Genomic DNA, 25,614 nt, shown 5'->3' with positions numbered 1-25,614 from the left:
TTTGGCAATATTAAAAGGACGATTGCACGGTTCATTCGATTGCCATTTACGGTCCAGTGACTCAAGTTCTGCTACTTTGTAATTAAGGAATGATTATGATTCTGAGTACTGTATGGAGTTTGATGCACGCTCGAAATGTTTGCCTTGGTCATTGACCAAAGGCAATGGGCGAATTTGCTGTCCCTTTAGCCTTCCAAGACTATTCCAAACTTTCATCTCCTTGTAAGAATTTCTCCCAGCTCGCTCCCAGCTCGCTCTCCTAGCATGTCGTCACGTCTGCCTCCCTTTGATTTGATGTGTTTGAATTCAACAAGATTTTCTGCATTGGGTATCGATGCAGCTTTCTTCCCGCTTCATTTTCTTTTTTCCACGCATCTCTGCACTCCATCAGAGTACATGTCTTTTGCACTAATTACCTTTTGTTTCTGCAGCATCAATAATAAAAGCTGTAAAATATGCTACTGCATTGTCGATACTAAAATTCCTGATAAAATCCTGTGATGAATAGGTTGATTCTTTAAAATGATCCTAATCAGTGGACGCTAGTTTCCATCGAGGGACCTGCTGAGGAGAGTCATGTTGCTTGACCATGTTCAACATTATAGGGAAATGGTAACTCCCAAAAGGATTTCTAATAACATTCCTTTCTAATTTCGGAAAAAGTATAGACGATCCAAGTGCTAAATCGATAAATGAGAACATATTACGATGCAGATCGTAAAAGGTTGCCTTCTTATTAAAGAAGCATATGCTGGTGTTATAAGAAAGCATTCTATGAGGTGACCTTGTATGTCGCACCGAGAGTCTCCCCACAAAGTATTGCGGGCATGAGATCTCCGACAAGCACATAAGGCTCTGGAAGCTGGCCACTGAGGTCATACAAATCTGTCTTACTGAGTTTAAAATTGGGAGCAATGTATAAGAGCAGACAGCGATCAATCCATTAAAAAGAATTGCCCCAGCTGACACTGCCTCGAGGGGTATCCATAGTGGTAAATGCTGACAAGCAACAGACTTGCCCACGATTATCGCTACGCCACTAGATGAAGCGGTAACCACATAGAGGTCTTTGCGAAAAGTGACATGTTGCTGTAGAAAGTTCGTATAGGTTCATTTTAAATGTGTCTCTTGAACACACAGCGCCTTTGGACTATATTTATGGAGGAGCTCTCTGATATCATCAAGGTTATGGAGAAGTCCTCTTACATTCCATTGTAGTATCTGTGTCTCCATGGTAAGAATAGTGTTTGTGCTGTGTGTTTAGGAGGCAAACATTAGCTCATGGTGCCCTTCGTGGTCGCCATGACATGAGGTTTGTCTTTTTTGGAGCGCCGAACAGAATTGTGCCACTCATTGGGCGCTGACTATACAGTCATGCTCGGTGTTGTTTCCATCGCCTCTGGCGAGGCACTGGATTTCCACTCTTGTGATTGGTGTGTATGCTGCGAAAGTCTCTGCTTGAAACATGAGACCTTGGATCCCACTAACCCAGAGGTTGATGGGCTCTTCTTGGATGGCGTTGCCGCCGTCTCACTCTGCATGGGCGAGACGGCCGCCGGGTGCCATTGTGGCGCTGCCCCATAATGCACCACTTCGGCAAAGCTGTTCTTTGGCAGGCATGGCACCCGTCTTTGGGCCTCCTTAAAGGAAATCTTTTCTTCCACGATGGGCAAGACTGCGATTACATGGCATGTTCGCCATCACAGTTGACACCGTGCGGAGTGCTTTCGCATGTCTCAAGTGAATTTTCACGAGTGCTACATTTAGCATGTGTCTGTTAGCCTCAGCGGTTCTGTGAACTGTGGCCGTGTCATTGGCATTAGAAGCATTGCAAAGGATTTGGGACATAAGGGATTGCAAAGGATTTGGGACATGTATCCTGCCTCAATATTCTCGGGCAGTATACTTGAACCAAAAGTAAGGGTTAGCTGCTTGGTTTTGGTCTCTTTCCCATCACGCCTCGGCTTAATTCCTTTAACATTGAAGACATCCTGCTCGCTCCAGCCTTCTAATAATCGAGTTTCAGTTAGTTCCATTAAGTAGGAGGAGGAAGAGGAAAAGGAAGGAAGGAAAAGTAGGGAGGTCAACCAGACACACGCACAGTTTGATACCCTACACAGGGGAAGAGTTTAAGGGAAGAAAAGAGAGGGAGGGAAGAAGGTACTATCGGTGTGATTCCATTAAGTAACCATCAGAGACAACACCACAAGTGCTGTTCATGGTACAGTGCAGTGATACTACCACTGGTATGTCCCCGAATGACACTAGGTTAGGCAGCTTGTCATGTTCTCTCTTATCGTGGAGTCCCAAAAGGAGATCACCATTTGCCACCTTCATTACTTTATAGTCTGTATCAAGAGCTCTAGTCTGACACTCTGAATCAAGCATCATCCTCGGCACTTTTTCTGGTTTATCAGAATGGATCGCTTGAAACCATGGAAAGTTTTGCGTTTGGTTCCCAAAAAATTAAAAGACTGCTTCGGTGCACCCTCATTTCTGAGGGCGATCAGGGAATTTTGGGAGATAAACTGTCCATAAGTATGATGACAAATTTCAGCAGTAATGCTAGCCGCCCACTGTGGAGCCAAAACAAGGGGCCGTCATAGGACATGTAAGAAATAGGTCCTGCAGACACCAACTGTATGTTTCTGCTATAACCAAATATGTACAAGCAAAGTTGGTTGTTCCACACAAGGTTAACCCTTGCTGCCCGGAAAAACAAAAGTAGAAAGAGAGGATGGGAAAGATTTAAAGTAAGAAAGAAAGACGAAGATTGGAGAGGAAGGCAGGAGAAGGCAACTACCAATTTCCCTCGAATGGATTAGGCTGGGTGCGCGCGCCGTCTACGTGAAGCGGAGGCCAAAGAGGTGTGTTACCTCCGCTGTGGCCATAAAGGTCTAAACACCTTGCTTCAGCTCAACCTCCATTATCCCTTTATTCAAGGACGCAGCTAAGCCACATATGGCTAGATGCAGGAGGGTACAATCTCCATGTGCTCGGGTCCGTGGTGTCGCAACATACCAAATGCCTGCTGATGCAAACGCCCCTGCGGGTAAGGTGCTGTGTGCTGTAGAGCAGGAGCCAGCAGTGCTGTTAGAGTGTGATGCAAGGCAGCAGCACTGCCAGCATAGAATGTACTATTAAAGTTAGTAGAGGAAAAATAAACTCTGGCACTGCGATCATTCTGCTAGTATGGGAATGATAGCTGGCACATGATTTGCCCAGTCTTCATGCTTGTGGCTTTACTTACTGTGCTTTATTCACCTTTATTGCCCTAAACTTTAAAGCAATCATATATTTATGAACATGTAGTGCTGCCCTGGATTCGCATGCTGGCTGAACTGCAATGCTTGCAACTCCCGCAGACACTAGCGCCAGAGTTACCTCTAGTAATTTTTGTTTAAAGCTCTATGGCCCCCGTGTTGGCACCTTACCAGGTAGCCGAAGGCTGATGAGTTTTGAACTGCTGATTCAGACAAGCAACCTGCCAACCCCTGCACTTCAGAATTCATACATAAAAGGGAAGGGATAGGACGGTTTTCTTTAAGTCTGCCCTAACCTCGCACCATATGTGGGATGCACACACACTTTATTAGGGCCGATTCTCATCACTACGAACCCCACATTAACGAATTTCTGAAATTTACGAATATTTTAAAGGTCCCTGCCAGACTGCCTATATTTTCAATGCAAAATATTTCAGAACTACGAATTTCAATACAGTGCATATTTCAGAATGCACATAGTTTATTTTCCCCTTTATAACCGAGGAACATCAGTATTACGAATTTGGCTAAACGTAACAGCGCTGCAACTCTCGCGTAAAACAGTAACCACGAGTGCAGTAGCTATTATCACCATGTCGAGTGCCAACTGCTTCACCTCAAACTTCACCAAGAACTTCACGACAAAGGTTTGGCGATGTTCATGCGAGATCCAACTATGGATGCAGCTAGCAATGGCGCCAAGAAGAAGCAAAAGCAGTTTTTGCTGCAGGACAAATTGAACGTATTGCAGGAAATCGACGCAGGGAAAAAGCAAATCAACGTGTGCAGACAGTGTGGCATTGCTCCATCGACCGTTGTGATGATTTTGAAAGACACGAGACAAGATTGTCAAGCTTCACCAGGAATCGCAACTCGCTCCTAAGGAAACGGCTGCGACTGGGAAACTCAAAATGAGGACCAAGCTGTTCTCACAAGGTTCAAAGATGCCAGACTGCAAAACGTTCCCGTGTCTGGCCCAATGCTCCAAGAAAAACCCGTGCATTTATCGATGCATATAAATAACTTGGTTCAATGCCAGTGCGGGTTGGCTTTTTCATTTCCGCTAAAGGAACAGAATAACTTGGCAGTTAGTCCCGGGCGAGGAAAAGGCTGCTGATAGATTCCTGGTGCAATGATGGTTTTCTAGAGGTGGCTGAATCGTACTCTGAAGACAATATTTTCAATGCAGATGAGATCGCATGTTTTTATCAGCTCCTGCCAGACCGGACGATGCACTTCTAAGGGCTGCAGTGCAAATGAGGAAAGAAGTCGCACCTTCTCGCGACAGTCCTGCTCTGCTGCAATGCAATAGGTACAAAGAAAATGAAACTGCTCATCATCGGCAAGTACGTGAAGCCTCGCTGCATGAAAAACGTCATGTTACCGTACAACTACCGCGCGAACAAACAAGCCTGGATGACGAGAGAACTCTTTTCCGAGTGGCTCATTAAACTCGACGACCAAATGTGGAGAGATGACCGAAGAATTCTACTCGTTGTCGACAACTGCTGTGCTCACATTTTGAATGTTCACTTGACACACGTTCACTTGTAGTTTCTGCCACCACACACATCCTTGCTGCATCCCCTAGCCCAGGGCATTATAAAAAGTGTAAAAGCAGAATTTCGTAAGTGCCTTGTACAGCGGTTGATTATCAACCTCTGCCTAAAGCAGCTGACTGCAATCAATATTTGTCAGGCAGCGCAAATGCTGACAGGAGCTTGGTGAAACTTGAAGGTGTCTACCATTAGCAACTGCTGGTGAAAAGCAGGGCTTGTCAAAGCGCCTGTGCAGTTTGAAGATGACCTTGAGGTGACCGACAACAAACCAGGAGACCTGTGGACCGAAGTTGCATAACTGCTGCCCGCCATCTCTTCCTTCAACGACTACGTGGAGAGCGACAGCGTAGCACTAACAGTGGCGGACCTGACAACTGAAGAGATTGTTAACTGCGTTCACGACGTCTCCAGTGACGATGACAACCCAAAGGAAGATGACTGTGGGTCACCGAACACAGAAGAGGAGATCGTGTCAAACATTGATGTTTTAGTGCACATGGAACAAAGTCCGCACTTTCATCGCTCGGTGCACTGACATACCCGATAAGGTATTGCGCAAAAGGAGAAGATGTAGACGCATTAATTGGTTGTGCGTGCTGCACGCACCTGAAGAAAATCACTGATTTCTTCAAATAAAGCAGCTTTGAAGTGAGTGAAACTTTTTATTTGAGAGTATGCGTGTCTGCACATGCCAAGGCACGTAGTTTTCATTCCTAGGTTTGTCCACTGGCTTATAACTGCAAGTTTTTCATTACAACGATATTTCAAAATAACGAACAATTTGTGGCAGTCCTGCGTGATTCGTTATATCGAGATTTGACTAATGCTAATTTAATTTTAGGCACAGCACACAATCAGCAACAAAATTAAGACAGCAAATACTGACAAGAAACACATTTTTACATCCCACTCTTCATGTGACTTGGCCGTTACCCTTTCTGCCTGCTTCAGCTTTTCTGAATAAACCTGCTTGATGCAAGTACTATCTAGTTTACGTGGCGCCTCCCACTGGAGGGTGGGCACCCAGGTATGTACCAATGGAGTAGCATGAGATTTTGTGGCAGATGGACGTGTTTTTCCAGGGCTCCGTGGCAGCGATGAAATCAAGTTTTTTTGTGCATGCTTTGAGCTTGCTTCTGTTTTTCATTTGCCGACATTTTTAGCCTTTAAATAATTCGGTAGTTTCCTTTCTTTCTTTTCTTCGTGTGCATGGGTGTGTTTCACATATGTATATTTGGTTTTGCAGAATAGTCAGAGCGTCCTTTCACGCCATGTGCTTCAACACTTGCAAGCACCTGCAACTGGGTGGGACATTAAGTCTTTTGCAAGCACCTGCAACTGGGTGGGACATTAAGTCTTTATAGCCTTTAAATAGTAGCTTGGAAGTGGCAAGAATAATAGCTATTAGTGATTTTACTGTGTGTGCTTTGTTTGGTATCGGGAATATTGCTTTGGTAGAAAAGTGAGAGCATGGCCGAACACATGCGAAAAGGTGGCATACCTTAAGTCTGTGGCATTGATCGCTTTTAAAACATTGGTGAGAATTACTTTGCGGCATTTTAAGGATTTAGATACTATGCATATTGTTTTTTGCTAGAAGGCACATGCTCTGCATTATTATTGCATTTGCATTAGAAAATGTGGTGAATACGTGGCAAGAAAGGAGGGAAAGCCTGCAGTGTGTCGAAGGTCCCTCAAGGCAGACTAGGAAACAGATGAGAATGGAGAGCGAATCGAGCCAATCGGCATACACTGTGATGTCAATGCTAGGCTAAAGAAAATGGAGGCTTTTTAGGACGAGCTTGTCAAACAGGTCGAAGAGCTCAAAAATGAGATAAATATGGAGCGTGATGCATGGAAGGTAGTGGAAAAAAATACTTCAAGCAGCCAAGAAAAAGCTTAACATGGCCGCCATTGTGAACGAGAATGGTCGTGACAATGGAATGCAATCCCCCAATGTGACACGAGAGGGAGTGCCAGCAAAGCATGTGGAGTGCGTGCAACGTGGGGAGGAGGTAGCTGGAAAGAGCGGCACCTACCTTGAGGCCGCCACGCTAAAAAAAGCAGGAGCGCAGGGGTCAATGCCCCTTGTCAGGTCAGAATCAGGCGGAAAAAGACAAAGGGAATCAGGGAGAGGAAGGAGAGTGAAATGGCAATTATCGCCGGTGACTCAAACCTGGCTAGGTGCTCAGAAGCAATTCTGAAGAGGGTGAAAGGCGATAAAAGAGTTGTGGTAAGGACATTTCCTGGGCGGACACTGGGTTCTGTCATGGAGCGAGCAAAAGCGAAGACGACTTGCGCGAGCTGTCCCCTCAGGTGGTGTGCAACAGATCATGGTGTGCACGGTGCCTGTATGTGACGCTCATGTACAAAGAGCCGTAGTGGCTGCTAATGAGGCAAGATGGAAAATGAGCCGAGAAAAAGGTTTCAAGGTTGTCGAAGTAAACAGGGCAGTGAGAAGGTGTGGTGGTTTTGAACGAGACAAAATCCACTTCAAGTACAAGCTTGGATGAGAAGTGGGCTGGCGACTTGCTGGTGGTGCTGTTGCTTTTTTAGGGGCCCACAAGCACTCAGGAGGCCAGAGTAGGTAGTCATGAAGAAGGTCCCCTAGGGGAACCTCAGAATAGTATCGTTGTCAATAACAGAAGGAGGAAAACAAGAAAGAGAGCTCACCATGCAATAGGCTACATAAACATGCAGGGTGGCAAAAGAAAGGAAAAGTGGGAAAAGATTGAGGAGCAGTTAAATAGAGAACAAATAGGGGTGTAAGCAGTTACAGAAAAGCACCTTAGAGACTCAGAAGAGCCGCCAGTGGTTGAGAATTATGTTTGGGAAGGGTGCAACAAAACTAAGTCGGAAAGAAAGGGAGGGGGAGTCGGAATGCTCATCCATCAGGGAACCAAATGGAAAAGAGTAAATTCAAAATGTCAAGAGCACCTTTGGTTATCAGGTACAATGAGTGGGTAAAAAACTTGGCTGGGCGTTACGTATTTGTGGACCGGAAACAATTGCACAGAGAAGAATCAAGTGTTAGTGGGATGAATAAGTGCTGATATTAAGGGTTTTGAGAATGATGCTAGATCTTTGTCAGTCAATGCTAGATCTTTGTGAGCAACATAACCTCGTTATCATGAATACAGGCCTTAACAAGGTACTTAATGACAGTGCCCTACTCATTGACTGGAAAAGCGGCAAGGTGATCCCACTTTTTAAATCAGGGAACCCACTGAATTACAGATCTATTTCGTTAACCTCGGTGCCTTGCAAAATCTTTGAACATATAATTTTCACTCACGTTGCAAATTTCCTTGAATCAAATAATTTTTTTAGCTGTTATCAACACGGGCTCAGGAAATCATTCTTGTGAAACACAACTATTAACATTTACTAATGACTTGCATGGGTTTTTGGACTCATGTTTTGCGACGGACTGCATCTTTTTAGACTTTTCTAAAGCTTTTGATAAAGTTAATCACCAGCTACTTATCTATAAGCTAAGCATTCTAAATATTGACCCTTTAATATTAAAATGGATTTGTAGCTTTCTTTCTAGTTGTACTCAATATGTAACTATTAATGACAATGACTCACCAGACGTACAAGTGGAATCGGGTTTACCTCAATGCTCTGTGTTGGCGACTTTACTTTTCTTCATTTATATTAATGACCTGCCTAATCAAATCACCAGTTGTTTGTTTATTTGCCGACGATTGCATAATTTAACGGAAGGTAACTAATGATTCTGACATCATTACACTACAATCAGATTTAGATAACATAACAACCTGGTGCTCCAGCTGGCACATCAATCTTAACGCCTCAAAATGTAGATTCATGAGAATCTCACATAACCAAGTAACTAATAACATCTCACTCGAATCAGTATCATGGTATAAGTACCTCGGAGTGCACATTACAAATAACCTCTCATGGAAGTAACATATTGAACATATTACATCCAAAGCTAATCGCATGCTGGGCTACCTGAAGTGCAATTTCCCGCTGGCACCTCCTTCTCTAAAGCAACAGCTATACATCACCTACATTCGACCTAATCTAGAATACACATCATCAATATGGGACCCTCATCAATTAACACTTAGAAGCTCTACAGAATCGTTCTGTTCATTTTATTCCTAACAATTACCAGCGCACAGCAAGCGTAAAGAGCATGAAACTTGCCCTCAATATATATCCCCTCACTAAACAAAATTCGCACGCCTTTGTTTGTTCCATAAAATATACCATTCAATTCCCACGCTCAAATCGCACTACATCAAACCATCCTTTTACTTCTGCACGCTTGGACCATCGTCATAAGTGAACATCCCATCCCACAGAACATCTACTTATGGTAACTCGTTTCATCCAAAAACATGCCAGGAATGGAATCACCTACCGAATCCATTAAGTCTGTATTGCTAACACCGACAACTTCCGTAAGGCATTTACTAACATTATCTAGTATACCTTGACTTTAATACATTTACACGTGTAGAGTAGCTCAGTTTTCTTCTGACCAGAAGTGTTTCTAAATCATTTCCGTTTCCTACCTAATCTACAAACAGTATATTTTGTATTAGGATTTATCTCTATCACTATGTGCTTATCTTCTCACTCTTTCATTATGTATAACAGGCATTTATATTTCGTCTGTATAATATTGTGTCTATTTTTATGATAAGCTTCTGTGTTGCTCTAACTTGCGTTATTTTCACATTGGACTGCACACTGTTATCTCATTGTGTTTTCTTTTTCTCTATATCTATATCTATTAGCCCTTCATGTAAGCCCCGAGGGTACTATAAATAAATAAATAAATAAGTGTGAAGGGCAGGCCATACGGGAAGTGGAAAACTGGCAATCGACCATTGATTACTGTCTGATGACAAGGAATTCATGATAAGTTGAGAGAAATTGTCATTGACGAGGAAAGGTATAGCCGCATAGGGAGTGACCATAAACGCACCATTTTGAAAATGGGATATGTAGTTAGGAAAGAGAGCAAGGAGTGCAATATGGCCAGTCCAAATTTGAATGCTGAACAAATAACAAATATAGTCACAAGATTCGAGGAAGAACTTCGCAAATGGCCAAGTAAAGAGCGGGAGTATAGTGAGCTTCTAAGTATAATAATGACAGAAATACGGAAAGAGAAACAACATGTTCGGTGGAAAAGAAAAAAGAAACCAAAAAGCTGGTGGAACAGGGAGATACGAGAAGCGATCGCCGAACGACAGAAAGCATCTCGAGAGCACAGGCAGGCAAAGAAGGCACAGTTGCCGCAGGATGAAGTGGCCAGTAAATGGGAAAAATACCGGGAGAAAATGTCTATGGTTCAAACACTGGTGCAAGCAAAGATAAAAGGTGAAAGTGAACGTTGGTTGTCAGAAATACACGAGAAAAAAAAAGGCCACACCTAGCATATTTTGGAACCACATAAAACTATTAAACAGGAAGTCAACAATACAACAACCTATCCTAGATGAAGATGGAAACAAACTGGAGGAGGAAGCGGCATTAAATACACCCGAACAATAACAGCCAAATTTTTCCAAGGCAATGATGAGGTTGTATTTGAAGAAAAAAAAGAGCATGAAAGAGACCCAAGTGGGAAAGGAGCTGGTGCTGACAAATTTCAACTGGAAGAAAGCGGAAGAGAAAATTCCTAAGCGCACAGCCACAGGGCTAGACGAGGCTCCCATTAGGCTGATTTATGAACTAAGACCAAAAATTAAGGAAGCTCTGGTGAAAACAGTGGAAAAAACTAAATGATACAGTTGGCGACAATGTAGAATGAAATTAATTTATAAAGGTAAGTGGGAGAAAGATTAAATTCACTCGTATAGACCACTGACCATTACATTTGTAATATACAGGTTAGTGATGCAGGCAATAATATTAAAGCTGCAAGCATGGGCAAAGAATAATGGCATTTTGGGAGAACTTCAGAATGGCTTCAGAATAAGTAGGCATTTGGATGATAACTAATTTGTTCTTACTCAGTGTATTGAAATACCAAGAGTAGAAAGCAGACCGTTATATGTGGCCTTTTTAGACATTGCAGGAGCATATGACAACATAGACCACAACATTTTGTGGGATATTCTGGAAGAGGAAGGCTTAGGTGACGATTGTCTACAGCTTTTGAGAGAGATTTACCTAGAAAATACTGTTTGCGTTAAATGGGAAGGGATGAGAAGCGAGGAGAAAGTTAATATCAACAAGGGACTGAGGCAGGGGTGTCCTTTATCCCCACTGCTGTTATGATGTACAGTGCTCACGGAATGAAATGGGACACGGAGCATTTAGTAGAACCCTACATATGTGCAAAGTAGGCGAGAGCAGCATGTCATGTCGCTAGGAATTTGATCACCAAAGGTGACCAGGACTCCGATGTAAGTGTATGCGCCAGAATTACGTCGATGTGACACGAACTGCAATCGGTTGAAACGAAAGTGTGCGCATTACTTAGCCCTAAATTGACGCGTTTCATTCCGTGAGCACTGTACATGGTGAAGATGGAGAAGGCACTAAAAAGAAGTAATATTGGGTTTAATCTATCATACAAACAGGAGGTGCAGTAGTAGAGCAGCAGCTTCCAGGTTTATTTTATGCGGACGACATTGTGTTGCTAGCTAACAAGCAAAGTGATTTGCAATTTCTGGCTAATATCTGTGGACAGGAAGGCGAAAATTTAGGTTTGAAATTTAGCGTTAGAAAATGAGGTGTTATGGTATTCAATGAAAACAGTGAACAGACAGTGGCAATACAGGGCCAGAAAATACCTCGGGTAAAAGAATATAAATATCTTGGTATATGGATAAACAAAGGCAATAGATATATGGAAACACAGGAAAAAACAATAACAGTAAAGGGGAAGAGAAATGCAGCCATAATGAAGCACAAAGCGCTGTGGGGATACAATAGGTACTTGGTGCTCTGGGGTATGTGGAAAGGTGTAATGGTTCCAGGACTTACTTTTTGAAATGCAGTTGTTTGCCTGAAATTAGGGGTACAATCAAGACTCCATGGCAATCAAGGTCAGTGGGACGCCTCGCGTTGGGTACTCAGGGGAAGACTACAAATGAAGCTATGCAAGGTGACATGGGCTGAACAAGTTTTGAAGTGAGGGAAGCTCACAGTAAAATTCATTATGAAGAACGACTGAGGAATATGGAAGAAAGTAAATGGGCTGGGAGAGTGTTGAAGGATTTCTACAGGAAAAATATTGATTCACAGTTGAGGAAAAGAACTAGGAAGCTTACCAGCAAGTATGTGGCCTGTAGGCTGAGCAACACAGCAACAAAGAACATCAAGCGGAAAGTCAGAGAGGCTGAAACAATCGCATGGGTGGCGGCAATGGAAAATAAACCTGCCATGAGCAGCTACTTAAGAGGAAAAAACTAAATCATGAAAGAAACAATTTATGATACCTCAAAAGGAAGCTGATTACTTTTCAAAGCGAGATCAGGATGCCTTAGAACACTCACCTATAAAGCGAGATGTAAGAAGAAGCCTGTGCTTGCTGCAGTAAAGCTAGAGTAACAATAGAGCATGTTTTATTAGAATGTGAAGATATCTGCCCAGTGGTCTATTTAGGCACTACTGGACTCCTTGAAAACCTTGGGTTCAGCAAGAGCAGTGGGAAAGTAAACATGTCCGCGATAGATTAGTAAGAGGTGACTCGAAGATTGGTGGAAGTACAGAAACAACAAAAAGTGGAGACGTACAAAAACAACGTTCACAATAGGGGGTCAGAAAATTTGTTAACCAAATTTTCTGACCCCCTCAGGTAGGGACCTTGAGCTCAAGGTAGGGACCTTGAGCTTTAAAACACTTTTGCAAATAGATTTTATTGTTTTCATAGAACTTAAAACAACACCCGTAAAATTGCAGAATGAGCACAAATTTGTCAGCTTGAGGAAAAATTTGGGAGGTATGGACAAGTAGCAGCGTTGTGCACCACCAGATTTCAGCCTAATTGGCACAAAATAGCGTATTTTTCATTCTGAACTAAGGAAAAGTTCATTATAACCCTTTGAAGGAAATTTTTGCTTTGTTAAAAGGAAACTAAAAGAAAATATTCAGCAGAGTTAGATCAATAGATTACAGTAAAATCTGGTTAATTCGACCCCTGTTAATTTGGGAAATTGGATAATTTGGACTCATCTAGTCCTAGCAGGCATATGCAATATTTAATCGCGTCAAACTCTCGTTAATTGGGACGTATTTGACCGAAAGACCTTAGAGCGCCACAAATGCACGACGTAAAAGTGCAAAAGCGGCGCTAGCGTCCAACCGAAACGAAGTGGCGTGGTCCGCATAGCCGCATATCAGAGGAAAACAACAGGAACGTCGCAATGCTTTGCGTTTGTCTTTATAGCCCTTCTTACGTTTGCCGATGCACATGACACAGCGTTGGGCACGCCCCTTTAGAACTCCGTAGTCGCCATCCGTGATCTTGTCAATAGCGACCACGTGCTCGGTTCCGTCCGCAACGGTTGCGCTTACTAGAAGTTTCGTTTTCACTTGTGCACGTTAGCCGCATGCCTTTCAGAACCGCGAAGTCGTCACCCGTGATCAAGTCAGTCGCGACCGTGGTTTCGTATGCAGTAGTTTCATTTTGACTAAGAGTGCGTTGGCTGCACACCTTCGAAACAGTGTATTCAGCATTTGTGATTGCGGCGTCCATAGTGACCACGGTTTCATCCACAGTGGATGCGGCAAATAGCTGTTTAATTTTGACTCGGAGTGTGTTGGCTACGTGCCTTCAAAATTGCATGGTTGTCATCTATCCACGATTGCACCGACAGCGACCACACTTTCGTTTGCAGCAGTTGCGTGAGTAATAGTTCGTTTTCACTCAGTGCAATGCGCAGGCGATACCGCGGTCTGCATTCTGGCATCCAGCTCGCCCGATAGACGGGCGAACTGTTGCCGACCAGCTGACTGGCGAAAAAATAATCGGGATGTGCACGCTATAGCGAAAGGCACATCTCGGATGATGACCACGGTTTCACTGAAAGACATGCCACGAAGTGGAAACTGTCATTCACCAAGCTGAAGTATAAGCATAGCTGACCGAAACTAAAGCTTGTTGATACTGTGCAGTTAGCAATGGCTGGTGATGTAGAGTGACAACTGTGCCCTAATGCAATATTATCACAAGTTGAGAAGCTAACTCTTCAATTCTAACATGTAGCTGTGGTTGAACAATTAGAATAGCCAGTGCTGATGTCACAAGATGCTTTTTTACAACGCTTGAGAAATTCATTGTGAATTTGTTGTGAAGTGCTAATGCACAATGCCAGCTGTTTTACGGGTGACCAGGACTTTGTCAGGCTCTTGCCTTTGTCTTGGCACCCTCTTTTTATTGAAAAGAAATAACTTTCACTTTCACAAGAGAGGGACAACCATGGTCAAAATAGGTAGTGGCAATCCGATCTTCCATTTTCGTCATTTCCTTGCTTACAAAAGCGTTTTTCTTGCTGTGAATGATGAGGAAGCCTAATCTTTCAGTATGGCTTTATTTAATATTTTTCTTTAGTATTCCTTTAAAATTAAATTTTGACGCTTGGGTTTCTTTGGAAATTTTAAAAGAAATTGTGATTAAACTTCCATTATATTTACTATACCTAGTTATAACATGTTTCGTATAGCCAGAAGTCTTACTGTAATGAAGTGCGACCGTAATTACATTTATGATGCGCAAGGCAGACATATTTAGTAAGGATTACTAACACTTGTGCTTTTTACAGTCCACATAAAGTAAATATATTTCAGCTCTTTCTTTGGAGGTACCTTTAGCCACCGATACCTCCATAACATCTGAAAGTATCTTGTGTGCACAAAAGCACCACGGGCGGCATAAAATTATGATGGCAATGCAATACAGAGCTTGATTTGTGTGATGGCACTGTTACTGAATAAGCTAGTTAACTTATGCATGACATCACAAACACAAAGAACCAGCATTTCTTTTATTTAACACAGTAACTTGCACAAGTGCTCAACAGGGTACGTTAAAAGTACCAAAATGACTGTGCAAAAGCAGAGTATTGTATATAAATTCAAAATGTAATTAAAAACTCACTGACATGAATGCCAGTGTTCACAAATACTGGACTGCTAAATGCAGATGCCAGCCATAATCAATGCCCTTAAATGTGCAAATACATATAAAAAAATATGAGGATGCTGTGGCCCAGTCTCTTGAAAGTGTGGGCAATATGCAGTACAATATATATACACTTTGTACATGTGAACAAGCTGCTGCATGTCCCCAGTATGGCGTGCCATAGGCAAAAGAAAAAAATGTGGACAATCCTGAGGAGTGCTCATGACAGCTCAGGGACAAAGTTGGGGTGAACGACCAGGATGGGGTTTTCAATTCCTTCACCATCTGCTTCTGCACCTTTCAGGCCACTCTTGGAGAGCGCAATAAGAATGTGATCCTGCCAAGGAAGCAGAGCACAACAATTAATGCTAGTTTTCACAACATGCCACCTTCCAATTTTCATCACAGTACCCCATTGTGGGAAACCAATCGGCAGCAAACAAGATGTTTAAAAGGAGCGCATCTTTTCAAAACTTCACCACACACATTTCTCACATGTAAAAAGGCGACACTTATCACTTTTTTTTTTTAAAATTTCATACTAAGGTTGGTCTCAAAATGCCATACTTGGCATTGTTGGGACGCAAGTATGCGTGGAGAAGAGAGACAACTTGATGGCGTGAATCCCAAGTGCCAACTGGTTTTGTTTTTCTTTTGGTTCAGCCCCCCTTGGCACTGCTCGCCCTTTCCTCTCCTCACCGTTGGTGGAGAGTGGAGATAGGGGAGAGAGAAACCAGTTCGGAGGTGCGCTCGCGGCTCACTCTTGCCTGCACATTGTGGCTTGCACGCGGCCGTTACAGCGTTGTCAACGTTACTACAATGTCATCACAAAGAGCTAAATTTGCTGATGTCGCGTAGCAATAAGGCTATGTATAATGACGTTGCTCACAAAATTATTAACAGTGGTCTGTACATTTTTCTTTTCTGGAGTGGGGTGTGTGTAGGACCTGCGCTTTTCTGTGGCAGTCAACGCGATTGCATGAATAAAGAGAGCCAGTGTACAGTAACATCTTGATGCATTCGTCCCCTATTACCAGAATCAAAACTGGTTTGTAGAAATAAGCGTTATAGCAAAGTACTAATGGCACTCTGAAGATTGCCAATATTTTATCGAGATTTTAGAGAGCTTGGACCTTAATCAACATGAAACACATAAAAATGACACGCGTGCTCATTTATCCTTTTCTCAGGGACTGCATTTCACCGGCTAACAACTTGATGAGTTATCGCTCAGTGCAAGACGTACCTGCATGATTTGGAACTTACTCAAATGTTATCGCTGATTCTATCTGTTGTGTATGTTCTCACCAAACATTGTGTAATCAGATTGTATGCGCAACACGAATTGTGTGGTACTTTCTGGAAGGCACACGGGCACCAGAAATTACCCTAGAACCTTCGACGAGTCATGCATGAAAGACACATGTTTTACGCAGATAAGATTTTCCCTTATTACCGACTGTGCTTGCTGCTATCGTGCTCGACTCTTGCTTGTTTTTCTTCTTTTTGTTTTGTTTTTTTCTGAGCATAGGTTCGCCCAAGAAAGAGTTACTTTCGTAATTCACAGTTTTCGCTGCTGTGTTCACTGTCACTAGAATGTGACATCTGGTGAACTAGGCTGTTAGCAAGTGAAATGCAGTATCTGAGAAAAGGATGTATAAGTATACGTGTTAACTGCGACAGTCTTGGGTGGACTGTGAATCAATCCGGAAAAAAGCTTCACACCATGCATGAGGAAGTGAACTTTACTGTCCTCAGACATGTCTGGGTCAGCGTGGCAGAACAGGAGGATCATCTCTTCCGTGTAGATCGCAATGTTCTCGTTTAAGAGACGTTTAGGAATGCACGAGACTGACATAGTGGCCGCGTCGCGGTAAAAGCTTTTCCTCCCTGAGTGGAGGGAGCCTAACCGATTCTGCAGGCATTTTTCAAGAAAGTTGTTCTCTCTCTCTCTCTCGTTTAGGAGCTGCACATGGGATTCCAGTATCGCTTCCGCCCTCTCTTAGCAGACGACACTTGCGAAGGTGTTAAAGAAGGTGCCGCGGAAGAGGTTCCACATTGTCGGGGTGGGCTCAAGATCTTCAAGCCACACATTGGCGGCGTCTTCGAAGTAGAAGTATACATGCTGCAGCTTGTCATCAGAGTTCCAGTTGTTGAATGTAGCGACCCTTTCGTATGTTTCCAGCCAGTTTTCCGTGTCTTCAAGGGATGATCCGTGGAAGGTCGGTGGCTCCCTAGGAGGTTGCAGCACGATGGGGGACACTGGGGCTGCCTTGTGGCTGTTGACTTGGCCTTCATTTCAATGGTCTTCTCGGGAAGTGGTTCGTACTCTGGCAGCAATCCTTGCAGCCTGCAGCTAGCTCGCTGGTCCGTGGTGGCACCTAGTGCGTGAACACAAAGCTACCTCCACCATATGTCACATTGTAGTGATGGAGATGAACAAGGTAGTGAAAACTGTGAATCGCAAAAGTAGCTCTTTATTGGGCGGATCTGTACCTAGAAATAACAAGCAACAGTCAAGAACAACGATAGCGGTGAGCACAGTCGGTGATCGTCGAAAATCTGATGTGCAGGTCAAGCACGCCGGGTTTCATGCATGACTTTGAAGGTTCCAGGATAACTGCTGGTGCCCGCGTGCCTTCCAGAAAGTACTACACAACTCGTGTCACGCATACAATCTCATTCGGCGAGAACATGCACAACAGATAAAATGAACGATAACATTTGAGTAAGTTCCGAATCATGCAGGCGCGTCTTGCACTGGGTGAAATGCAGTCCCGGAGAAAAGGATAAATAAGTACAGCTGTCAATATCATAAGCTGTAATTGTCAAGTTCTATCATCAAGATGTTCTACCGACATGAAGTTATGAAAAGTTAAATACTTTGTTATATCAAAGATATTTTTATAGTACAGTTAAACCTGGATGTAACGAACCTATATGTAACGAATTCCTAGATCTAACGAAGTTTTTGAATTCCCTAACGCTGCCCCCATTGAAGCCCATGTATTTTCGACCTTGATGTAACGAACGCGTTGCAGCGGTTAGCCTTGATGTAACGAACTCACAAAGCTGATCAGTCATTACTTTTTGCACTTTTAAGGAAAATGAAATGCTATAGATTATTGAATGTTAATACTGTAAGGAGCCAGCAGCTACGCGAACGCCAGGAATTTCCGTGACCGAGCAAAGCTGGCGATGATGATGATGATAGCGGCGACTAGCGCCGCTCCGTGCCTAAAGTAGCAGTCTTTTCAGGCTTTGCTTGTCTAGCGTGACACCAGGTGGCATTGGTATCGGCAGTTGATTTCTCTTGCAAATTTATTTTGTTTCGTATGGATTTGAGGACAAGCATTCTTATTTTGTGATTTTCATTTGTTTTAACGGCTTAGACACACTTATGTGTAAGAATTCACTTGAAAAGCAACGCTGATAGCTGGTTCTTTCATTACCAGGGCGCCGGTAGGGAGAGGGGGAGGGACGATGACGAACGACACTCCATGACGAACGACGATGCGTTGCATTCGCCATTTTGAGTGTTGTCCTGCGTTCTGCACGTGTGCGTGTGTCAACTGTGCTCTGGTACTGGTTTGTCCGACTTGTTTTGGAGGTGCTAGGCCTGCCTGTCGGCGTGTAGTCGTGCGTCTCTGCTTGTAACTGCGTCGTCGGTTGGTCGTGATGAGTTCTACTGCCAGAAAACGAAAAGTTCTGTCTTATGAAGACAAACGGGCGAGAAGAAGAAGGGACATTGCCGCCCATTTCAGCATTCCAGCAAGCACACTATCAACGATTTTGAGCGCGGAACACAGCATCAGAAACGCAGTGGAGTCGGGAACAAGCTCGAAGAAAAAGACTGAAGCTGTCCACATATACTGATGTGGACAAGGCAGTGTTCACGTGGTTTTTGGACACACGAGCCAGAAATGTACCCATAACTGGCACGATCTTACAACAGAAGGCAAAGGATTTTGCGTGTATCTTGGGCCATGATGATTTCAAGGCAAGTAACGGGTGGCTGCAGGGATTTAAGAGCCGGCACGGTGTCGTTGGAAGAGTAATCAGCGGTGAATCTGCCTCCGCAGACAGCGATGCTGCTGCTTCGTGGGTGGCTGACAAGCTGCCTGGAATCCTGAGTCGCTTCGAGGCAGCTGATGTCTACAATGCCGACGAGACAGCTCTATTTTATCAAATGCTTCCGGGCCGCATGCTAGTGTTAAAAGGCGATGACCGCGGTGGAAAGCAGAGCAAGCTCTGCATAACGATTCTGCTGTGTGCCAACCTCGACGGCACAGACAAGCGAGTCCCGCTAGCTGTCGGCAAAAGTGCCCGTCCCAGGTGTTTTAAGGGAACGAAGCGTATGCCCGTGAAGTATGTGGCGAATTCCAAAGCGTGGATGACTCGGCCAATATTTTCTGAGTGGTTAAAGGAATTTAACCAGGACGTGAAGCGGCAAGGCCGTCAAGTTTGCTTACTGCTGGACAATTGCTCGGCGCATCACGTCGAGGGCCTGCAGCTGTCGAACATCGAACTGCATTACTTCCCGGCCAACTGCACATCCCTAATACAACCCCTGGACAAAGGGGTCATTAACAGTTTTAAATGCAGTTACCGGCGCCGACTAATCCTGAAGATACTTCTTGACATCAGTCTGGAACGGGAGATGAAGATCGACATTTATCAAGCAGTCAAGATGCTTGCTGCCTCCTGGCAAGCAGTCAGGGCAGAAGTTATCGCGAATTGCTTTTTTAAAGGCCAGAATAGCCAAAAACGCACGGGCTAGTGCCGACGAGGAGGAGGAGGAAGACCTTTCTACTCCATCCGATGTGGCCGAAGCGTGGAACGAGCTACGTACTAACAGTGGTGTACCCGACGACGTTGAACTGAGTGACTTTTTGTTTGCCGACAACGCCGCCGTGCCTACAGAAGAAATGTCTGATGCAGCAGTAGCTGAAAGCATGCAAAATCCCGATGGCGGTGATGATGGTGCCTGTGAGGCAGATCCGTGTGACGTGCCTACTGCAAAGGAGGTGATGAACGCAATGGACATTATGCGCCATTTCGTCGGCTCGCGCGACGATGAAGGAGCTCTACACGATTTAGCTTCATTGGAGCGGTGTGTTGTGCCTTCACTCGTGCCGAAGAAGCAAGCGGAAATTACGCAGTTTTTTGCTGTAAAATAAATGCTTGAAGTTGAATGTTCACCTTCACGGATATCTTGAGCTATTTGGTTTTGTTTCTGCATCATTCGTACGAGCTTTCATGCAACACCTGCATGTAACGAAAAATTGCGAGCTTTTGTCAACTTCGTTATATCCAGGTTTAACTGTATTGAAATTCATTATATCAAGGTTTAAATGTAAAGTGAGGGAAGTACTGGACAATGACTGATGCGAAGAAAGCTATGGTCATTCAGCTATCAGAGTGAGGGCGACCTCTGCTCAAGTTGCCAGGGGATGGAGCTGGGATGCATGCATTGTACTTTCGCCTACCCGTAGCCACACCATGACAATCGTTAAAATGCAAACTGACCAGGTCACATTCAAGCTTACGTGCATACAGTAATGCACTGATAAGCTTTCCTGGTCACTGCAGAATGCAGAAATATTTTATGGCGAATCTTATTTTTGACTCCCAATTATTCGGACATGTAGGTTGTCCTCGTGAATCTGAATTATTGGTCAGTGACTGCATACTGGGCCACCTGATCAAAACAACATACGGTACATGTTACTTGGAATGAGGCATGAATGATTTTTCCCTGATCTGTGCCAATTCTAGTGCTCACTCCCTTAGTTCAGTTCAATTTATTACCTTAAAGAGCACTCCAGGAGGTATTACATAAAAGGGTGGGATTACAGAATAATGCAAGCCCATTAGACATGGGATGCCCATAGACCTCTATGAGAAAGTGGCAATGTTCAAGACGTTTGCAAAGTGAATTTAGTAAATGTCGAAAAATTGGGAGTGCTGCCGTTAGGCCAATCTTGGCTTAATGGCAACAGTCTTTTCGAAAATGCTTGATTGAGTATTTTCTGGTACGATTCATAATCAGATACACACTCTCATCTTCCCTCGTGGGCATTACCGTAACATTCCTAGGAACTAAGAAGGGTTAACAGAGTTTGTTGGCTCATCATCACTGCTAATAGAAACCTCTTCATGGATCTGAACATGGTATCTGTTCCAAGTACCACCTGCTTGGATGCAATACAACATTCACCACCATGTATCGCTATTCTACTAGTCGCTCTTTCGGTCAACAACAAAAAGTGGACACGGAATTCATTACAATTTTAAAAACCTATAAACACTGATTTTGTACATAACATAATACTCGCAACTTTTGCAAAATCAGAAAAGTTGGTTTTGTCTGGCGACAATGAACTGCTGCCTGACTGGATGCAGTACAAGGTAAAAAAAAAAAGAAACACAACAATACACTGACAAATAAACCTTATCGCAAACACATGCACAATTAGATTAGCAATGCAAAAATTGCAACTACACGCTTACATACAAAAAAAAAAGCAGACTAGGCACCAGCCCACAGTTTAAGAAAGCAACAGCGCCAGAATAACGTCACCGACAATATCACTGGCGAACTCTATTTAATTAAGAACCACAGAGGGCCTACTCACACACATTCTTTAGTGTTTCATATGAAATTTTAAAAAGCAGCTTCAGGCTAAGGGCACACTCACCCGGTTGACAAGTCGGTCAATAACTTTCTCCACAACAGTCTTACGCTGGATGAGCTCTTCCTCTGTCTCTATTTCACTCTCAATTTCCTTCAGGTACCAGTTGATCAAATCCATGCGCCGAACACCACCATGATCATCAGCTGCTGCCCCTTCCTGCTCTGCAGCTGTTGCAGCAAAGGAAAGAAAGACAAAAAGAGCAATGGCACCGAGTTCAGGCCAGCCACATTTTCACATTCTTTTGCTATACGTATTTACTTCTGCGGAGGAAATTAAAAGTTACTCAATAAGACCATTCTGACTTGACTCTTCTGCAGTGCAAACAATAATTTGAAAATATACCACAAGTGAGCTGCTGCATGAATTCATAAGCAATCAACATTGCAACAACACAGTGTACTGAGAATGATAGGCTACCATGACTTAACTCTTTCCTTACCGCGCCATAGAGCATCGATCACTATGGATCGATGGTTTTGAATGCCCCGCCAAAAATAAAACTCCGCTGTTACGGACGTGTGGCGCCATCTGGCCAGTAATAGAAGAACTACTGCGCACTTTCTATATGTTTTTTTGCGTTTTAGCGCGAAGGCTCCTGCGAGAAAAAAAAAAGCAGCGGAGAAGGTAGCGAGGAGTTTTTCCAACATGCCGCCGAAAACGCGTCGCGCGCCGCTGAAAAAGAAGTCTTCTCAAAGTGATTCCGCTGCTTCTGATGCTCATATTATCGATATGAGCAGTAGTGAGGAGTCCGTAGAGGACGTTGGATCATCGGATTTCGACTCCGACAGTGATGATTCCTCTACACAGCCCGGACCTTCAACTAGCGTGGCAAGGTAAGCATAGTTTCGGATGTCAGTGTTGTTATACGATGCGCGTGCTTTGTAAATGACGACACCTGTTTACGTTTTTCTTTTAGGGTGTCAACTACATACGGAGGCGATATTTTGCCAAACACGCCGTGCCGAGTCAGGTTTTCACCGAATCGCGCACCTGGCGTACACCTGGACGTGACGCGCCGGAGTGAGACGCGGAGGTTTCTTGGTGCACTGGACATGTTCATGATGTTTTTTACCGCTGAAATGATTTCCACTTTCTGTGCACACACAAACAAGTATGCGTGGATGAAAATTTTTGAGAAACCAAGCTATGCTCAGCCAGATGGCTCTTGGCTAGAGGTCACGCCCCCTGAGATGTTGCGCTTCATTGCGCTATTGATTTACATGGGCATCGTGCAACTTCCTAGACTCCACTTGTATTGGAACACTGGAACAATCTACGGCGGTCTACTTCCAGGGAAGATCATGAGCAGGAAGCGTTTCTTCTCCCTGCTTGCTTTTTTGCATGTCTTGGACCCTGAGGATGACAGTGCTGCTTCAGCTGGCAAACTGCGGAAGGTACTCCCACTACTTCGAGAGATCAACGAGACGTCGGCACGATTTTTTCAGCCACGGGAAGCCATTTCAGTCGATGAAAGGATGGTGAAATCCAAAGCACGCTCGGGAATCAGGCAATATATTCGGGACAAGGTGACGAAGTGGGGCTACAAATTGTGGGTTTTAGCTGAGTCAGAAACTGGATACACCTTACAGTTCTTCGTTTACACGGGCAAGCGGGAGAGACCGGGACCGCATGGATTGGCTTTTGATGTAGTGGGTAAGCTTTGTGATAAATATTTAGGACAGGGATACAAAATTTACATGGACAATTTTTATACTTCGAAGCACCTTTTCGAACACCTCCTTCAGTGCAAAACGCTGGCATGTGGAACAACGAGAAAAGATCGTCGAGGCTTCCCTGGCGATCTGAAAGATCCAAAATGGGAAAAGAAAGCTGAACGTGGAGACATTCGTTGGATAAGGGAAGGAAACGTCTTGTTTCTTCAGTGGAAGGACCGCAAGGCTGTAAGTCTCATGAGCACCATTCATACAGCCAATGAACATGTGCCTGCAAAGAGACGTACAAAAGTGGGCAACAAGTGGAGCGAGAGGACCATAAGAAAGCCCTTGTTGGTACATGAGTACAATGCAGGTATGCTGGGCGTTGACAAATCTGACCAAATCACTGGAACGTACAACGTGCTTCGTAAATGTGTGCGCTGGTGGAACACTCTTTTTCCACTGCATAGATATTGCTTGTGTAAATAGTTTTATTCTGTTTCAAGAGCATCGGAAAGGGCACCCCGACATTGCTGAGCTACGTCTGAGTGCCCGCTTTGACCAACTTTCTTTCCGAGAGATGCTCATCAAGCAAATTTTGAATCTTGATGATGATCAACCGGCCAGCATCTCTTATCTGCCACCCGACTGGGTTCGCCACAAGCCTGAGAAGGTCGCCAACCGAAGGAACTGTAAGCAGTGCTATGAGAAAACCAAGAAAGAAGTGAAGACAAATGTTTTTTGCAGCACCTGTGAAGCGCATCTTTGTTTTACGACTACGCGTAACTATTTCGCCGATTGGCACATGCGTCATGGGCGCTGAGTTCAAAGGGCGCTTGAAAATATAATTTTTTAGCTAGCGTGCTCAGATTTTCAGGAAGTGTACCTGAGTTCACGGACAATCATTTGTATATCCCAGTTTTTTTTTCTTCTATGTGTGGTGAAGTGTAGTGTCAATTTCGTGTCTTCGCATGTATGTTTTCCCTACTTTTCTTCAACTTTCAGAGATAAAATATGAAAAAATGTCGCAGTGATTACTTTGTATGTTATTACATTGGAAAGGCAAAACAATCAGCTACATTTTCATATATAACAATCCATTGTACAACAACATTTTCCCAAGAAAAAAAATAATATGTAGACACATAGCAAACACGGCCGTTTTCTGCGGTAAGGAAAGAGTTAAGTAGGTCCACATATCAAAGCAACTAACAGGCCTGTCTTTATAAGCCATTTCAACTGCCTTTCATAATTCAGTCTAATAGTTCAACTTTATTATGACAAGTGAAGGGTGTCCGAAATGATCACTACTGAGTAAAAAAGTAAACTTGAACTGCAATAGAAGACCTCTAATACATTTCTTTTGGTACCATAGCTACAGAATGCACATTGCATATATCAGTTCAGCCAAATCTGTTCCAAGTGAACATCGGTGCATCAGAGCCAACTGCATCTCCCCATCAAAATATTTTTTGCTCCGAATGTTATTCCTTGTAGTCAACATGTAGCTATAGCCCACTGCAAGCATACAGTAGCCCCAAACAAAGAGAGAACTACGGTACATTATATCAAAAAGTCTGTTGTAGGCTGATTTCTTATAACTAGGGGTGTGTGAATACTGAATAGTAGATTTTGAATCAAATATAGAATTGAACCAAGATTTAAAAAAAAAAACTCTATACATTGAATCAAATATCAAATAGTAGAAAAATTTTCATGGAATTTAATGCTTATAAAGGGCAAGAAAATACAGTGCTGCTCATGCTCAGGAGTCTCCAAGCATTGCATAAAAAGAATCTAGCAAGTTATCAGTAACTTAGGTACATAAAAATCAAGGTATACATACGGTCTACTCTTATCAGAGCGAACGCCAAATTAGTATGCCAGCACTGATTACAGCTCGGTTCTAGTATATGAAAGTCTGGAAAATATTTTTTTTATTGATAGTACTTCTTTTGAACAGAATCAAGTGTTCTTTTCTTCCTAAAGCTAATGAATTAGTGACATTCTGTTGTACTGAATACCAATGGGGTTCTCAGTTTAATAGTGTACTTGTTTTGCGGCAATCTTTTATTTATTGCATAAAAAGTTTTGCTGTCAAGCTTTTCTCCAAAACGCAGAAGGGCTGTCCCAACTTCCGTAAGGCCAATCTGTGCGACAGATGAAATGACTGCATCATGTGACTCTATCACTGCTCTGAATGCAACAAGAGCCGATGGTAAAGAGCAAGCACCGCCCACACTGTTTCATTGTCAAGTTCGGCGTGATTTGCCACCTATCAAAGACTCTGAAATCTAGAGGGTCATGAAAAGTTCG

The 25,614-nt window shown here is 43.5% G+C and overlaps 2 protein-coding genes and 1 pseudogene across 2 annotated transcripts in view; 2 read left to right on the top strand and 1 right to left on the bottom strand.

The window, feature by feature from the left end:
* Positions 1-14,793: 14,793 nt before the first annotated feature.
* Positions 14,794-25,614, bottom strand: part of Mcm6 (minichromosome maintenance 6) — a 39,658-nt gene continuing 28,837 nt past the window's right edge. Inside the window, exons 16-17 of the mRNA XM_050179226.2 lie at positions 21,647-21,810; positions 14,794-15,282 (exon numbers count right to left, since the gene is read on the bottom strand). Of these exons, the coding sequence (XP_050035183.1) occupies positions 15,166-15,282; positions 21,647-21,810 (281 nt within the window). The 3' untranslated portion in view covers positions 14,794-15,165. The remainder of the gene's footprint in view (positions 15,283-21,646; positions 21,811-25,614) is intronic.
* On the top strand, positions 18,393-21,373 carry LOC140218631 (tigger transposable element-derived protein 6-like). The gene has a single exon (XM_072288459.1). It carries the CDS (start codon positions 19,135-19,137, stop codon positions 19,723-19,725), a length of 591 nt encoding a protein of 196 aa, XP_072144560.1. The 5' UTR covers positions 18,393-19,134; the 3' UTR covers positions 19,726-21,373.
* On the top strand, positions 22,251-24,121 carry LOC140218411 (piggyBac transposable element-derived protein 4-like; annotated as a pseudogene).

This window comes from Dermacentor andersoni, chromosome 5, assembly GCF_023375885.2.
Source record: "Dermacentor andersoni chromosome 5, qqDerAnde1_hic_scaffold, whole genome shotgun sequence".
Taxonomy (NCBI): Eukaryota; Metazoa; Arthropoda; class Arachnida; order Ixodida; family Ixodidae; genus Dermacentor; species Dermacentor andersoni.
The sequence above is the reverse complement of the archived record's forward strand: the minus strand, read 5'-3'. Positions and strand labels throughout refer to the sequence as shown.